Source organism: Cyprinus carpio, chromosome A14 (genome assembly GCF_018340385.1).
Source record: "Cyprinus carpio isolate SPL01 chromosome A14, ASM1834038v1, whole genome shotgun sequence".
Lineage (NCBI taxonomy): Eukaryota > Metazoa > Chordata > Actinopteri > Cypriniformes > Cyprinidae > Cyprinus > Cyprinus carpio.
Window position 1 is genome coordinate 24105595 of NC_056585.1, and position 18998 is coordinate 24124592.

General features: G+C 35.7%; 3 protein-coding genes across 3 annotated transcripts; 1 reads left to right on the forward strand and 2 right to left on the reverse strand.

Annotated features, from left to right (window-relative positions):
- Positions 1-314: 314 nt before the first annotated feature.
- LOC109053945 (X-linked inhibitor of apoptosis) lies at positions 315-7572 on the reverse strand. The gene is made up of 8 exons (XM_042770324.1): positions 7368-7572; positions 3653-4438; positions 3339-3438; positions 2601-2679; positions 2423-2459; positions 2112-2278; positions 1739-1768; positions 315-544 (listed from the first exon to the last, which is right to left on the reverse strand). The coding sequence occupies exons 1-8, from the start codon at positions 7555-7557 to the stop codon at positions 353-355; spliced, it is 1581 nt and encodes a 526-aa protein (XP_042626258.1). The 5' UTR covers positions 7558-7572; the 3' UTR covers positions 315-352.
- A 4618-nt stretch (positions 7573-12190) lies between these two features.
- Positions 12191-16225, reverse strand: psmd10 (proteasome 26S subunit, non-ATPase 10). The gene is given in 6 exon segments (XM_042770325.1): positions 12191-12749; positions 12860-13026; positions 15462-15608; positions 15827-15858; positions 15861-15924; positions 16046-16225. Coding segments are annotated over 6 exon segments (678 nt in total). The 5' UTR covers positions 16160-16225; the 3' UTR covers positions 12191-12595.
- A 659-nt stretch (positions 16226-16884) lies between these two features.
- nxt2 (nuclear transport factor 2-like export factor 2) lies at positions 16885-18552 on the forward strand. Its single transcript, XM_042770554.1, has 5 exons — positions 16885-17250; positions 17341-17427; positions 17514-17658; positions 17753-17908; positions 18533-18552. The coding sequence occupies exons 1-5, from the start codon at positions 17236-17238 to the stop codon at positions 18550-18552; spliced, it is 423 nt and encodes a 140-aa protein (XP_042626488.1). The 5' UTR covers positions 16885-17235.
- Positions 18553-18998: the final 446 nt, after the last annotated feature.

The following is an 18998-nucleotide window of genomic DNA, read 5'->3' on the forward strand; positions in this document are numbered from 1 at the left end:
CATGATTATGTTGAAATATGAAAAGGTTCATAAAAAGTTGTCTACAAAGGCACTATGGTGATTAACATGACTGAGACTGTATTTGAGGCACTTGTTATTCTGAAGTCTTAAAAAAAAAAAAAACCAACACAATACAATCAAAATAATACATCTACACCCTTACTGTTATTCTGAAGTCTTAATAAAAAATAAAACCATTATAATTTTAGTACATCTACATGTGTACATATACATACATACATACACACACAGCTTAAATTTGACACATCTACGTGCAATTTTAGGAATGGTTACATTCTGCCACTTTCGACAAGCATCAGCATTTCTTTTGGAGTGCTGGTTTCTTTGTCTTTTAGGCATTGTAGGTCTTGATCTTCTGCGTGATGGGGGTACAGCAGACGGGACACTTGTTCAGGGGTTCTGAACACTTCTGACAGGTGACCAGGTGTCCACAGGGAATGAAGACAATGTTAATGTCACGGTCCATGCAGACTTTACAGAGTTTCTCCCTCTGGAGTTTCTCAAACATAATCAAAGAATCCTCCGTAAAAAATATGTAAGAAACAAACACAACATTAAAACAACATCAAAACAAAGTGATTCTCTGCCTGTTTCTTTTGTTATATTTATCTTATTTGATTTTATGAAGTTTGAAAGCGGTCAATTTCCACAATGTTTGGCATGCTATTTTTAAGAGTATGATTTATGTAAGTAACACTTATGTTCCAAAAGTTGCAATATATTTGCAGGTTAAAAGCATGGAAGTACTTGAAACATTTAGATTCTTACCAAATCACTTTAAAAATTATAATTTTTTATCATTATTTTTTTATTAATTTACATTAAGCAAAACCTAAACCAAAGCGCATATTTTATATATTTTATATATAATATATATATATATATATATATATATATATATATATATATATAATTAGGGCTGGGCGATATGACGATTTAAATCGGATGGAAGAAATTAAAAGTCTATCGATTCATATTGTGCTCTATCGTTTATTTTGTGGTGCCACAAAATACACCGTTTACGGCAATACGTTTTCATTATTTGAATGACGGCAGTCACATGCATTACACGTGTATGCAGGCAGACGCGTGAATAACAGCACGCACGCGTTCACGTTACGTTGCTGTGCGCCTGGTCATGAAAACTTAATGTTTGCATGCGTTTTTAAGCACTGCAATTTGACCCCTTAACAGTATACCCCCATTTTCAGCATAGAGACAGAAATGACATACCCAAAAATATAATGTTTCTGCTTATGAGTCTTTCTGACTAGATACATAATCAACATATGTTCAAAAAGCTTACACTTCAAAGTTTACTGTTCAAGAATCAGAATTACTCAGACTGTTATGATAATAAAGATATATAACCTCAAACATAAAAACAAAAATATTTAAAAAAAATTATGTATTAACTACTGATTTTAGGCCGTTGAAACACAAAAACAGAGCTATATGCGCGCGCTGTGTCTGTTTCTGTGTGAGAGGAGTGCGTGAGCTGCGCATCAGCTGCTAATAGAGCTCGTGAGCATTTTTGTCGCTTTATTGGCTTTGAACAATTGCATAAACACTTATATGCGTCCAAATGCATTTTAGGTTTTATATGATTGTAAACAGTTGCGAGAGAAAGCGCATATGTAACAGAATATTGGATCCGTACTTCGGTCTTAAAGGGGAAGCTGTCCAATATTCGTCCTGTCTGCCATTCATAAAAAAAACTCTCACTGCTCTTGACTAAATCACTTTTGTAACTAGAATAAGAAGAAAATAAATAAACAAATAATGCTAATGCGTGCGTATATATATATATATATATATACATATATATATATATGATAGATAGATATAGATAGATAGATATATAGATAGATAGATAGATAGATAGATAGATAGATAGATGTACATAACTTAGACAATGAAGACTAATTCATTTATCATATGGTGATATAAGATTCACAACTCTTCTCCCTTAGCATCATATAATGTAGGAATTCAATTAATACGTTTAATTTTAAACATATTAATTGTACCATGCATACAAATCAGACTTTCAAAAAAAAAAAAAAAAAAAAAAAAAAAAAAAAGAACATGCCAACTTTCTGGGGTGAGATGAGGTCTTGAATAAGGGCCTCTACTGAAGCATAACCCTCGGTGTTCTCACGTAGCTTCTGTAGAATGGTGCACTCCACTTTGATGGGTTCAAAACCCATATCTACAGCCTTTTGTGCAATCTCTGACTGGAGGACTTTCTTAGGGGCTGAACACAAAGTAGAAATCAAATATCTTGGGAAGACAGGAGGTTTCCAGAGATACTGCAGACAGCAGTTATAAAAACCATGATTATGGCTTAAGTAATGATGCCATAATTATGATTAAGTAAATAAAACTCAGAAAAGCTTACCTTCCTCGTGACTTGAAAAGCCATTCTGACTTGATCTCTGTAAGGGAAATTACACACATGTAAGACTACATATGGAGCACACTATTTACATCCGAATAAAAGAATTGCGTTCATTTTTAATTCTATCCATTCAACACATTCTGTTAAGTACACATAATTGTGTTAAGCAATGACTCACCGAATGGTCTCCTTTCGGATATCTCAGCTGCATGCTGTTGACATATTCTACTCCTTTTTCTGCCAGAAGGAAACTGCAGCTGGGGGTCAATTAGAATCATTTCACAATTAGACACCACGTTGTTAATGCTTGCCTCACATGAACAATATCTAAAATATATAGTGATAAATATTATAGATTTTGAGTGTGTTTTTATATTTGGGTATAGGAAGGATTAATGACAGTTCAATCAAAGGCAAGATTTTTTTTTTAAGTATGAATTCAGAATGACTTCAACTTTAGCCCATTCCTCACATTGTATGGAGCAATTTTCTTTAGGGACACACACTATATCAGTACCAAATTAACTGAATTGAACTAAAATCAAATTGGAAAATAAAAATGTAATTTATTTATTTATTCACTTTTTAACGCCATGCTGGCATCAAGGGCATTTTCATAAAATGTAATTTAAATAATTAACAAAAACTATAATAGTATATCAATGATATTAAAATAACACTGGTACATCATATTGTTATGATGCCCAAATTCACATTTAAAAAAAAAAAAAAAAAAATTATATATAAAAACACTTTTTTTATAGAATTATTCTATTCTACTTATTCTGCTGTAACACCATTCACATTCATACATTCACTGTATGCAAAAGAAGAGCAGTCTGAATATTAAGTTCAATTTTGCAGTGAACATGCAAATGTACCTCAATGTCTCAATGTATACGAAAAAGCAATTCACCCTGGATAGTTCCTGGCATGCTCCTCCCAAGGGTCTTCATCAGGCCTCCACTCCTTCAGTCCTCCTCCACATCTAAAGCAGAGCACACGGTCCTGTTCTCCTACATGACCAAACACCACAACAGTTTGTTCACTGTCTTCTAACAAAGTTGCAAGGATGACAGATTTTTAAAGGCCAAAACCTGGAAACAATTAGCATTTTAACACTTTCTGTTATATATAAAAACAAAGCTAATTCTCTAAAAGCTATATGAGAGAATTAGTTTATCCGGTATAAATAACCGAATAAGCTTGGAGAAACATAACAGTGGTTACCTGTGCTGTAGAAACCAGCTCTGGCCAGTCTGTCAGGGTCTATGGGATGTTGTCTGCCTCTGAAGCTATCAAGACGCCCCTCAAAAGTCTCCAAAGAGGCTCTTTGCCCATTCACTCTGGGTCTAGGTGTTGGCAGCGGCACATTGCCCACATCGTGGCCCAAGATGAAGAAGCAATTTGGGTAGTGCTTTGCATGTTCACCCCAGGCATCGTCGCCTTGCTCCCATCCCGCCAGCTGCTGCCCACAACAGAAGCACTGCACGAGGTCTTCTGTCCCCAAATAATACATCCCTGCTGCTGCCAGGTCTTCAGGCTGAACTGGAGCGTCTGCAGGCCAGTCACTGAAAGTATTCAGCCGAGCTTCCTCGCTCTTCATGTGTAGCACTTTGGGATAGATGGTCTGATCCACCACCTCTCCCGTGCGGAGCTGGAACTCCATGGCTTCGGCCTCTTCATCGTAAACAGAGCTTGGAATGAGTTTGGAGGCTCTCAAACCATGAGCACAGCTGAGGAACTTGCAGCTGGGAGATGCTTGCTGATGTCTCTTCAGTGGGGCATCCTCTTTGTTCCAGTCCTCCACTGTCGCATGGCAGCTAAAACAGCGCACCCTGTCCGCCTGACCTGTAAAATAAAAGCCTGCCCGGGCCAGGCGCTCAGCTGAAAATTCTTCAGAACGGGGGAAGTGCTGGAAGGAACTCACGCGATTAGGCATGGATGACCATGCATCGTCAGCTTCAATTTCACCATCCTGACTTGAGCGTGCCATTATTGCTTGTAACAAAATGTCTGTTAAAAAAAAAAAGTCTGTCAAAATTAAATTCAAATATGTATACAATAGCAGTCAAAAGATTGGAATTATTAAGAAATAAGTATATTATGCTGACCAAGGCTACATTTATTTGATGAAAAATACAGTAAATACTGTAAAATCTTATAACAGTGTCACATGATCCTTCAGAAACCATTCTAATATTCTGATTTGTTGCTCGGTTATCAACAATTAATACTAAGCAGCACAACTGTTTTCAACAATAATAAGAAATGTGTTTTGAGCAACAAATCAGCATATTAGAATGGTTTCTGAAGGATCATGTGACACTAAAGACTTTAGTAATGATAGTGAAAATTCAGCTTTGAATCACAGGCAGAAATTACATTTGAAAAAAATTTTTTTTTTTTTTTTTTTTAAATAACTAATATTTCACAATATTACTGCAATTTTCATTATATATACACATGCCAAACCTTCTAAAGAAAATAGAACACCACCAACAAAATATAAACAATACATTGTTAAGGCTGGCTGTTAGTTTGCTGATGTGCTTGTTTAGATCAACAAGGTCAGACAAGTTTGTCAATACTCGCTTTTGTGTCATTATTGCAAAGTTTTAAAATCTTTAGCTTGTTTAGAAATACTGTTAAGGAGGAGGTCATGTGTCATTTCCATGACAACGGCCCGTTATCAAACTAAGGCTGCATTTACACTGCAGGTCTTGATACCCAAATCCGATTTTCTGACTATATCCGATTTTTTTTGACGACCTGCTTACATCATCTTTTAAAAGTGACCCGTATCCGATTTTTGCATTTACACTATACACTGCCTGAAACTACCAAATGTAGACGTTCTGACCCGGAAAAAGAAGTAAAAAACAGCACGAAATTCAATGGATGCAGATGCAAATAAAATTATACAGTGTTTTGCTTTCCACAATATTTTGAAAAGTCAACAAAAAAAAAAACAAATCGACAAAACATCTCGTACGGCGGAGAAAAAAAAAGCGCTTAAACCGTGCCTCCCCATATCTCGTGAAATGTCTTCAAACACGGATTTATTTCTGTAACAACCCTGCATGCTTGCCTGCACTGTCTCTTCGCCCCAAAGACTTAAAAGACATGAAACCTCCGCATTTGCTCCACTGTGTGTACCTTCTTCCTCCATCGCGCCTATAATAAGTCATGTGATCTCAGGTTGGTGGTCTCCACCTGAGTTAACGTCACTTTTTTAATGACGTACGACTCGCATTTACTGGGGAATATCCGATTTGTCCGCTTACATGGCACACGCAATGCACGTATCCGATTCATATCCGATTTATTACCACATATGAAGGAGGCCTGAATCCGATCTTAGAAAATCGGAATCCATGCGGTTTTTTCCTGCTTACCAGGTCAACCGGTCATATCCGATCTGTGCCACATGAGAGGAAAAAATCGGAATTGGGCCACTTGAACCATGCAGTGTAAATGGGGCCTAAGTCACCAGGACATTGTGAACCTGATGGGCTGATCAGAACATTCCACAGCTTCCGTGAAACCGCCTGCGTGTGTTGGTTTACACACAGATTTGTGCAATGTGCATGATTCATGTCCACAACTGACACACGTTCTTGATTTATACGGTTCTGAACTAGGAATGCAAGGCTAGGAATGTTTTTAAAAGAATCCAAAAATGTTATCCGGGATAGTTATTCCGGGTTCTTCTCACTTTAAGAGACAGAGGCGTCGTCAGTCACGTGAACAGCGCCTCCAGCATGTGCAGGTGATTCAGAGAGAACATCCACCCTGCATGCTTCCCACTGCACATTAACATTTAGAAACTGCTTCATCTGGCCCGACTACACTGACATAGACAAACTTAATCATGTGGTGCGTCATGGACATTACAAATTAATTATGTAACTTTTTTTTTTAAACAACTGCGCCTTATGTCGTCACCTTTTGACATGAGCATGACAATCGGTAACATTATCGCATCTTTCAACAAGGGGCGACTCTAGGATTTTCATTTTAGGGGGGCTCAGCCCCCAACGAAGGTATTATATAGCTAAATTTATATACCCAAAAGTGCAGTATTCCACTGTATTACTAGCGACGCCCATGCTTTCAACGCAAAAGATGTCCTGCCACGGTGTTGTCAGTTGTGCTATTGCCGCGGGTTGTTTTCATGTCTGCAGGTTGAAGCAACACCAACAAGCTCCTGGAATGCGAGGGGAACCCATAGACTGTATGGGAAAACACCGTCCGTTAAAAAAAAAAAAAAAAAAAATACGGGGGACCCCCTTCGAAACGCGGTTGGGCTAGTTGAGTAACAATTGCGCGGGTTTGTTTTGAAAACCTGGCAACCCTGTCCTGTCCAAAACGTAAGTTCCTAGAAACTTGCAGGACTTTTTTTTTCTGCTAATGCCATTTTATAGCTTAGCATTTTAACTAAGTAAATTACACTTAAGAAGCATTGAAATAACGTTCCATCCTAAATTACGACTTTCTTTAAATCTAAGAACTATTTAAATCTAATGTATAACATTACATATAAATACAATCTACATAATATAAGGAGCTTTCACGATGCTCAACCTGCCCTGTTAATTTCACACAAAGATTTTTCTGTTAATAAATAAATAAATTATATATATATATATGCATGCCAGCTTGTACACCTCATGGCACTCAACGATAACACGCGGCAGGTTTACATGGTTTCGGTTTGACAAGTCCGTATCACACAGTGGATTGTAAAGCTTTCACTTTTCTCCATTTGCGATCAACATCAGCACGATCAAAGCAGGCAAAACATTCAAAACAACGCACCATCAAAAACAACAGCCAAAAATCCACCATAACATAAAACTCATCCGCTTAGGATTAAATACAGCGCACTAGCGTTAGCATTAGCTTACAGTCCGCAATGCTATAAACCTTAACGTCTGCTTACCTTCGGCGAGGAAACGCGTTATTAACTGAACATCAGCTTCAGTACTTGAAACACGACAAGCTTCTCTCCGTTCAGCCCTTGGACGAAGCAAATAAATGAGTACTAGGCAACGCAGAGGGTGGAAACCATTTAAATACGTCTCTAGTGACGCCCCAAACTGGAATTTACTATGGCCGAAGACCTGGAACATGAATATTAAATGAGTAGTGTGACGTTCGTTATCTTATTGACTGATGCCGTTTCATGAATATTAATTAAAGTGGTACAAATTCCAAGCACCGTTAAAGGGATACTCCACCCCAAAATGAAAATTTTGTCATTAATCACTTACCCCCATGTCGTTCCAAACCCGTAAAAGCTTCGTTCGTCTTCGGAACACAAAATACACTGTAAAGGTCCAGAAAAGTATAAAAAGCATTGTCAGCATTGTCCATCTGCCATCAGTGGTTCAACCGTAAAGTTATGAAGCGACGACAATACTTTTTGTATGTGAATAAAACATTCAATTCAACAACATTCAACAAACAATTTCTCTCCTTTATGTCACTCAGCGGAGCGCCATTTTGGCAAATATGAGCTGTACCAAAGTCCTTTTATGCAAGTCGTGCCATTCATTATGTGCTGTTGACTTCCGTCCTAAGTAATTGTATTCAGTTGTGTATTAGGCACTAAAACAGTCCAATACTTTTATAGTCAATCACATTTTTATATTGAAATAATATCATGTAATGTAATATCATACAGAGTATTTTTCATGACAGTTTGAAAGCATATCAAACATAATCATACATTTATGCATTTAGAATTATGTTTTAATTCAGCTGGCAGTGGCACCATTGCCCTGTGCTTGTCAGATTTTAAGTTTAATTCCATTGCTGATTAATCATTTTGAAATGAAAAGTACTTTTTTTTGTAATTAAAGAAACAATATGCATGTTTTATAAGTTGAAATGAAACTAAATTAAAACAAACATTCAAACTGAACTTTTTGTCATTCAGACATTTTTGCAGTGTTGTCAAAAAAAAAAAACAGTCCTTCGGTACCAAGTCAGTATATTGAGATTTAAAAAATGTAACAATACCAGCCATTCTGCAGGACGGGTGTATACAGAGATCGTGTCCGGTCTTTCAAAGGCTCTGTACTGTTCGAAACTCTAGTTTTTATTCAACGCTCACATTAGGGTTCTCTTGAATCCATCCATTATACTAACACAGTGTAAATAAGAAATTCATTGTGCAGTAGACGTCTTCAATGACGAGTTTAACTGAATATTGGTACTGTGAGAACACTAGTTTGGTATTGTAAGAGTGTGAAATTGTGAATTCAATAGGTTACACCCTTAATATTTTGTATTTCATTGTCAAATATGAAAATCTACAGAAAAGTCTGAAAAAGTATGGGATTTTGTAAATGTATAGGAACTCTGCATGTATTATGTTCTTTCTACAAGGCACTATTTGCAATCACTAAAATCAGAAATGAATACATGTAGGCTGATGACAAGAGACCACATTAACTTCAAAACAACTAAAATTCCACATTCAAAAAATTCAAAAACTGTTTCAGTTATGTAACTAGAAACTTGCACCCAGCTAGCCTACATTTCCACATTCAAAAACTTTACTATACAGTTTATTTGCATTAGTGCAACCTGAAACCAGGTAAACTGATGGTCCCCCAAATCTGGGGAAGGTCTTCATGCATATTCATATGTGGCACACTGTTAATGTGATTCTTTAAAACCCATCAACAATGAGCCTGGATGATCTAAAACTAACAGAACTGAGATAAAACTCTATAATGTGAATGGAGATCATGTGGCAGAGGTCTTTTTTTTTTTTTTTTTTACAGAGGCTTGGACTAGTGATAATATGTCTGCGATTTTTCCTTTGGCCAAACCAACACAAACGCATGAACTGTGCAGTATGATAAAACAAGCCCTTCTAAATTAGATAGATTAGATACGTGGAAAGCAAGTGGCCCTGGCACAAGTCATAGCACATCTGATCAATACCTCATATCAAGTGGGTATTCTACCAACTGCATGGAAAGAAGCTAATACATGCCCAGTCCCAAAGGTTGCCCAACCGAATGAAAAATCTGACTGGAAACTAATTTCCTTAACTTCTTGCATTGGAAAAATACAAGAGAGGTTTGTGTTGAAGAAACTGGTGTCAACAGTTCTGAAAGAATGCAACAATCAGTATGCCTATCTACCTAAACACAGCACAACGAATGCTTTGGTTAAGAATATACACACATGGCTAAGGGAGACAGGCTCTCAACAACCAAGTATGATCCGTGTGTTATTGGCAGTCATGTCAAAAGCATTTGATTGAGTCGACCATGCAAGGCTTTTTCAGCATTTAACAACACTTAACCTCTGTGCACAGTTGTTGTCTTGGTTGTTTAGCTACACAACAGGAAGATGACAAAGAGTGGTTGCAAAGAGTAATGCATGGAAAGTTGTGGCATCAGGGGTTCCCCAAAGTGGAGTCGTGTCACCATATCTGTTTTTACTTCATACGTCAACCTGTGAAGTCATTTTTGGTGATACATTGGACACAGTTTATGCAGATGATATTGGTATATCACGAGCTGTAAAGTTAAAAGACATAGAAACACACAAAAAGATTGAAATGGAGGCACTTGCTTCAGAAACTTGAACGCAAAATAACAACAAATGTGTCAAAATAAGGATATATTTAGCAAAAAAATAAATACAACCACCACCACTCATACTAAAAGGTCAGGAGGTTCCTGTGGTGTCAAAATAGGGTATCATCTTGACATTATAACATTGACGAGTGTGTAAAAAAGGCATCTCAACGTCTTCACTTGTTGACAGTTTTTGCAAAACATGGAGCTTCTGCTGATGATTTAGTCAGTATGTATTGCTTCTTGATCAGACCCTGTCTGGAGTATGCAAATTTGCTGTTAGTTGGTTGCACAAAAAAGCAAGCAGCTTTGCTGGAAAGCATGCAAAAGAGAGCACAGCGAATCATTGAGAGATTTTCTAACACATCAATACATCTACCTGATTTAAAAGGTCGCAGAGAGGAAGTCACCATCACATTAATACAAGAGATGGCCCAGATGATGCATCATCTTTTTACACTAACCACACGCGAAAAATAAATAAATAAACTGGTCGGCTTTTTAGGAAGGAAAGCAATTTGACATTATTCAAAGCAAGGACAAAACGTTATGCTAGTTGTACCATTCCTTTTGGTATTACACCTTTCAATGAATGTAAAGTGGATGCTTAGGGTCCTTTTTGCAGTTGCACTTGTGTTTCAGAACTTTTCATGTTTATGTGCGTGTGTGAATTGATGTATATTTTGTTTATTTATGGACCGATGTATATGTATATATGTGCAAATGCATAACTTTTATAATTTTTTGTAGTAGTATTATTGAATGTTTAGAAAATTTGGTATTTATATTTCTTGGGTATTTTTGTATTTGATGTTTTTTCTTGCATTTTTATTTTTCGATGTATTTTCTGCTATAATTCAATCTCAGTAAGCAGAAAAGTAAATAAGCTCCAAACTTCCAAACTGACTGAACCAGTTCTAAGAAAGAGAAAAACTGTGATATTTTAAAATACTACTAGAAAAAACTCATTTTCGCTGAAACTAGGGATGGTCATATGAAGGAGTGGAATTCATGCAGGTGGAATCCATGAGAACAGAAATGTTAGATCCTCACGATTAATCACTTGTGGTCCTTATTTGTGAGTTTCTTAACCAAGCATCTTTTATATTAATAAATATAATCTAAATGGTTGAGAATGTCGAGAATGGTTGATAAAGGATTTGGAGCTAGAATATAGGGTTGTAACCACCATTAAATTTCAGTGGAGTCGTACTACTGCCCAAAACGTAAGAAAGGTGCGTGATGGAGTTTTTTTATGTTCACTGTTCGATATCATCATGGGGAATTGAGGTGAACAGTAGATTACAGTCTGAGGAAGTTTTCTTCACCACTACCCTGTTTAACATGGTGCAACTTTTGCTGAGAAGCTGGCAGCTGAAACTGGCATTGTATGAAAGGCATTCATAGGATTTGTTTTTTTACATTTTTTAAATGAGTTTTGTCAGCAGTTCCTTTGTTAGTAACCTTGAACTATTTAACAAATGTTGCTGTAAGAGGAAGTCTGTTTTGCATATTGAATACTTCCTTGAAAAGAAAAAGAAAGGCTAGATGCTTGAGTATATTAAATATGAAAAAGTGAAAACTACTAGCTGAATGATAGAGTAAATGTATTCCATTTAATTGTATAATATACACTACAGTTCAAATGTTAGTCGCCGGTAAAAAAAAAAAGGCCCCTTATGCTCACCAAGGCTGCTATTTGATCAAAAATACAAAGAGAAACATTGTTAAATATTACATTTTAAAATGACTGATTTCTATTTGAATATATACTATTATAATAATTCTATTTTCAGCATTATTACTCTGTCTTCGGTGTCACATGATATCATTCTAAAATGCTGATTTGCTGCTTAAGAAACAATTGTGCTGATTAATAATTTTGTGGAAACCACAAAACATTTTCAGATTCTTTGATGAATAGAAAGTTCAAAAGAACAATTTTTTCTATATTGAAATCTTCTGTAAAAATAAATGTCTTGTTACTGTTACATTTCAATTGATCAATTTAATGCACCCTTGGAAATTAAAAGTATTAAATCCTTCTAAAGAGCTTACTTGTGACCAAAAACTTTTGAATGGTAGTGTACGTGATGAACATTGTATTCAACTGAGTCTACACTTACCTTTTAACACAACTCTTAGATATGACTGCAACAGTAAATTTTATTCAGTTATCATTTATTTTCATTATTAAAAAATAAGCATCAAGAATACACTATGGTGTTGTGATTTTAAGTGATCAACTAATAACAAAATCAGCTTTAGGTTTAACAGAAATAAAGCATCCATTGCTGAAGTAATAATGATCAGAATGTTATCTCTAAATCTAAAACTAATGTACTGAATAAAATGCATGAAAAGTGACAAATATATCAAGTCATGAGCTTTTAAACTGCCAAAAAGTGAATGTACTTCTTTTCAGCAAACATCTGTAAAAACTTCCAGCACAAAGCAGTTCCTCTACTGTGTTTCTTTCCAATACTCTCATAAACAAGTATTCATCATACTTGAACAGCAGCTTGATTAACAGCTCTAACTGCATTGCTCCATTTCTGCTCAGGGTTCATCAACCCTCTACGATCCGTTTCAGCACAGATCCCAGGCCACCTTTAGACACTTGAAGAGGCGTCATCTTTTCCTTGTTCTCAATGTAGATGCTGGCACCATGTTCCACAAGGAGTTTTGCAGCCTCCGTCCGCTCCTCGTCACATGCAAGATGACTGGCAAAAACAATCAAAAGCTCATGCAGAACTGCTCTGAGAAAGCATTTATACATATAATTATGATCCAGTAAAGAACAATAACACTGCTACACAGTGGTTCTACTCACAGTGGAGTGTTTCCCTCCGAGTCCAGAATGTTGGTAGAAGCGCTCTCTTTCAAAAGAAGCTGAATAAGTCTAAAGTTGCCCTTGGCAGAAGCTCTGTGCAGAGGTGTGGATTCCAGTTTATCCGTTGCATTAGGATCTGCACCGCTTTCCAGCAAAATCTGTGCTATCTGTTGAAATAAAAATAAAAAAGATAGAAATGCAATGCATTATAATTATTTTATTGAATTTTTTTTTCTTATTGAATATAATGATTGAAAAAATGTTATATTAATATAAAAATAAATGTTTACAATTTTCAGTAAGATTTAATGTACATTTTTTTAACTATGAGGGCTGGCAATATATTAATAAAAAAATGAGTATAAAAAATGAATTAAAAATTTCACAATTTTCTTAATTTTCTGTAATCATTTAATATATTGGGTTAAAAAAAGAGCTGGCAAAATATTAGTAAAACAATTTCACAATTTTCATAAAGATTTCATGTAATCTTTTAATATAGCTGATTAAAAAGAGCTTGCAAAATATTAACCAGTTTCATGATTTTTAGAAATATGTAATCATTTAATATAACTATATATTATAATAAAACAAATAGGAAAATATTAATATAAATACTTTCACAATTTTCAGGAAAAAAATATAAAAAAAACTACCAGAAAAAGAAAGTTCACTTTCATCAAAACTTAGAGGCGGTCACACGTGGGACTGGAATTAATGAGAATGGAAATCTCATGATCAATCACCCAAGTTCCTCATTTGAGAGTTTCTGAATGAGGAAGAAAAAAAAAAAAAAAAAAAAACGGCTGGCAATATACAGTGGGGAAAATTATTATTTGATCCCCTGATGATTTTGTAAGTTTGCCCACTTACAAAGAAATGAACAACTTATAATTGTTTTATGGTAAGTTTATTTTAACAGAGGGAGAATAAAAAAAAAATAAAAAAAACCAAGCACATTACATAAAAGGTTATAAGTAGACTAGCATTTGATTGAGTGAAATAAGAATTTGATCCTGAACAACCAGCAAGAATTCTGGCTTCCACAGATTGGTTATGTGTCCATGTGGAACACAGATTAGTTCTGAAGTTACTCCTAATGTCAGCTCGTTGGGTGTATAAGACACCTGTCCACACTATCTTTATCTTCCATTCCAACCTCTCCCACCACCATGGGCAAGACCAAAGAGCTGTCAAAGGATGTCAGAGTCAAGATTGTAGATCTGCACAAGGCTTGAATGGGCTACAAGAACAACAAAAATAAGCTAGAAGAAAACAACACAACGTGAGATTATTCGATTCGGAAATGGAAGAAATACAAAACAACCATCAATCGCTTTTGGTCTGGAGCTCTGTGCAGGATCTTGCCTCATAGGGTAAGGATGAGGGATCAGCCCAGAACTACACGGGAGGAGCTTGTTAATGATCTCAAGGCAGTTGGGCTAAAATAGCCAATATGTACTTACATACATACTGAATGCTGCATGAAACAAATTCAAAAGGGAAAATAAATGAATAAATAAATCCACTCCATAGCAGATTCCAATTGATCAAGGGCTTAGGGTGTTCCAATTCAGCTCACTGCAAGGGTTCCGCAAATGCAAGCAATGACGTACATCCGAGTAAACAAGACAGAGGGAAGTTAGCAAGTGAAGGGCATAAAACAATGAACTGGAACCCAGCCCTAGAGAGGATACCAAAACACCACCAAACAAAAATGCAAACCCTGAGACCAACTCAAACCTAAACACCAAACACAAGAAACGTCTTTCCTCTGTGCTCGCCAACAAGGATCTCTGCACCAAGTACTAAGTCATGTTGTGCTCGGGGATCAAATACTTATTTCACTCACTGAAATACAAATCAATTTATAACCTTATTATGAGGTGTTTTTCGGTTGATATTCTGTATCTATCCATTACAATTAACCTACCATAAAAATTATACAACCCTTAATTTCTTTACAAGTGTTCAAACTTACAAAATCAGCAGGGGCTCAAATAATTCTTCTCGTGCACTGCATTAATATGGCTGTAACAAATGATTATTTTGATAATTACTCAGATTATTAGAATTGACTAATCATCATTATTTCACGGATTAATCAGTAGGCTCTTCTTGATTATTCAGCTTTTGTAATTCTTCAAACTATTGAGATATACATATTCTACACACATTCACAGGCATGTTTTTTATGTTTAATACTGTAAAGCTGCTTGCTTTAAAGCAATCTATTGCATAAAGTGTTATATAAAGAAATGTGACATGAGTCACGTGACTTTACTGGAGCGCCGATTCCAGTGCAGTTATATCAAACTTATTTTTATCACGAACCGAACAAAAAATAATAACTCAAGTCAACATATTTTTTTTAATGTTGAATAGTTGTTTGATCTCATATGACCTAAAGTAAGGGCCTGCAATAACACAGTCTGAACAGTGTTGACTAATCGTTTCAGCCCTGTATATTAATATAAGAATAAACAATAATTAATATAAATGTTTCACTATTTTTGAAAAAAAATGTACATGTAATAATTTAATATAACCCTCTGATTAAAAAAAAAAGAACAGAAAAAAGGCTGGCACACGCTGAAGCTACCTCATATAGGTTTTTTGATGCTGCGTAGTGCAGTGGGGTACAACCATTCTGATTCACAGCATTCAGCTGAGCTCCTTTGGATATTAAGGATCTGACAATTTCTTCTCTCCCAGCAGATGCTGCTATATGAAGAGGAGTCCAACATGCCTGGAATCACACAAAAGAAAAAAGAAAACCAAAAAAAAAAAACCCAGATAACAACAAAACACCAAACAAACAACAAAAAACCAAATCTAAATCACAGTATTACACAGCGCAGAAAAACATCATTTTTAAAAACAACAACAGAACCAAAAGCAAAATAACATTAACTGATGCAGACAGTGTGAGGTTCTGGACTGAATCAGGACACAGTGCTGACTCACATCATCTTTGAGATCCACTTCAACTCCAAGTCCAACAGAAACTGCACGATATCCACATGTCCAGCCGAACAGGCCCAGTGCAGAGCAGTCCTGCTGTCCTGATCCACCGAAGTGCATCACACGTGACAGTAACATTTAAATCAGTGGTCAGACTTCAATATAGCATCATGCTAACACTGTGTATGTGCACCTACACTGCCCACATAACTTGACTGTTACCTGATCTGTTTTGGTCGCCTGTGAGCTGTCAGACAACACGCACTTCTTCAGTTCTTCAAACTTCCCAGTATAAGCCAAATTACAGATTTCTACATTTGATACTCTTCCCTCCATCTCAGACTTTTGGGGAACGCCAGTATAACGATTCAATCCAAATAGCCCCGCCCCCAAACAGACAAGCTGCAATTTAATTGGATAAAACAACATCCTTAGGTGCCGCAGAATGGTGCCCGATTAAAAGAAATATACAATAACTGACAAACGTATAAAAAACAACAACAATCTTAAATTGTAATAATAAAGCTGACTGAGCCATTCATTTGGCTAATTTGTAGATTATATCATAGTGTAGCCGCACATACTTCATATTTAGAATTTTATATTCTATAAATTCTTCATTTTTATTTAAAAGGATATGTATTTTTTTTTTAAATAATAAAACCCCTCAAATTACTTGACGTTTATTTTGGCTTTCTTTTACATTTTGGTGTATAATACAAAGAATGATTGCGAGAAAGCTATGAAAACATTTGCAAACAGTCTCATTACTGTTTTGAGAAAAAACACTATTTTGCCTTCAAAAATTATCGTAATTTTTTTAAATTAATTAATCGTATTATAATTTACTTATGCATTAATGTAAATTTACGAACAGAAAATGTAACTGTCGTCAAGCTGAGGAAAATCAAAACAGTGGACTAAATGAAAACAGCTACAATAAAGGTTTCTAATATTTGTGCGTTTGAAGTATGTATTTTAATTATTTTTGTACTTTGCTTTGCCTTTTGTCATCTTTGTATTTTATTTCTTCCTGTAGTTGGGAACTTAGAATGACGGTGTAGTTTTCCGGCGGAACAATAATCGCGAACACACATATTAGAGCACATTGTTGTCGATGCAGGATTATTATTATTATTGTTTTTTTATGAGAAGAGAGCATAATTCCGATATTGTTTTACACGCAATATAATCCTTTTCAACGTGGGCATAAACTACGATTACAAGTTATTTTCTCACGTACTGTAATTTTACGCTGCGCATCTTTTTTTTCATCTGGCGCTTACCTACATTTTAAATCGCTCTGGTTATTTGATGTTTTATTAACGTTAGTAGTTTAAATATCAAGTTCTCACAACGACTAAACATCACAAACATTCTGTGGGAGATCTGTGAAGTGGACGTTCAGTAGCATGGCTTCAACGGTGGTGAGTGTTCATGGATGCCAACACACATCTAAATACTCATGAAGAATTGTTTCCTAACTGTCCTCATCAACTGTGTTCGGTGCTGATCAGGACTTCAGGACTCTGGTTGATCAGTCGTGCAGATACTCGGATGAATTCGTCAACATCTATTATGACTGTATGGACAAGAGAAGAAGGGTAGAACACTCATCTCATACTTCTAGCGCGTGTCCTGATCTGTTATGTTAATTAACGTCTTCGTGATAACGCATCAATGTTTTCAGAACTTGACGAGGCTGTATCTGGACAAAGCAACGCTAGTGTGGAATGGAAATGCTGTCACAGGTCGTGATGCTCTCGGCGAGTTCTTCGAGTCTCTTCCTTCCAGTGAATTTCAGGTGCAGTCTCTTGACTGCCAGCCTGTGCACGGTATGCAACAACCTGCCCATCATATTTTAATTATTATTATTAATAATAATAATATAGTTTCCTGTTGTTTTATCAAATACCTTTTTTTTCACAGAACAAGCAACTCAAGGTCAAACCACTTTGTTGGTGGTTACAGCAGGCTCAGTGAAATTTGACGGAAACAAACAGAGATACTTCAACCAGAATTTCTTATTAACTGCCCAAGCCTCTCCGAACAGCGACCAGCCCGTATGTAAAAACCCAATCTACAGCCTTCTCTTTCAATACTTTTTTTTCTTAATTGCATCTTCAAAGCTTTTTCTTTTTTTGTAAACTCATTGCAATTTAATACGTTCTGTAAATAAAAACCATTGACCATTAAACCGTTTCCACACAATTTGAGTAGAAAATGATTTTACTTGTCCTCAGCAAATATAACATACAGTGAACCACAATAAATAAATCATCATAGAACATTCATCAACATTCATCAATCCAAACATTTGACTGCTGTATAGTCTTGCTTGTGGTGACTTGAACCCTGAGGGTTGTGGGGGGCGAAAGAAACTGCTGGATTTGTTGGCTTGATGGCTATTCATTTAACAATGGCTAAAAACACCTGACATGAAGAATAGTGCAACTAACAAAATCATTATAAATAAAACACTCACTAGAATAACAAAATATAAAACACAATAACTGTACAGATCACACTTCAAAAAAAAAAAAAACTTAAAAAAGAAATCAAATAAATTAAACAAGGATTCAAATGAAATGTCTAGGTTTGACCAAATAAATTAAAACACAGAATACAATATTAACTGACTGACAAGGGTTCCTCAACCTCAAAAATCATATCCTTGGTTTGAATTTCTAAACACTTGTTTCTTTTCAGCTTTATACATTAACTATTGAGGACTGGTTTAATGATAATTTCCAAATATAATAAAAGCCTGCAGAAGTGGAATCTGTGACAGACGAGAGCTTGTGACAGTGTTAACAGTAAAATGTAACAGTAAAATCTGATGTGAAAAGATGATAGATATCATACAAACTTTACCTCTGGCTCGAGAGGTTAAAAATATTCCTAAAAAATGTTCCCTTCATTTAATTTCAGTCTAACAAACAGGTCAAATGAGCAATAAACTACTTGCCAGTCATCTCAACCTGTCCTGAGTCAATTCGTGAGCACTAGTAAATGTGCCAATTAGTATTCAAAACATCACATACATTTTCATAACCAAAACAAAAAGACATTTCAAGTATATAAAAACATGCTTTGTAACCATTATGAAGACTCTAACTCCTAGTGCACTGCATGAATGAAGCACAGGAATCAAATTCTAATTCGCAGCCAATAG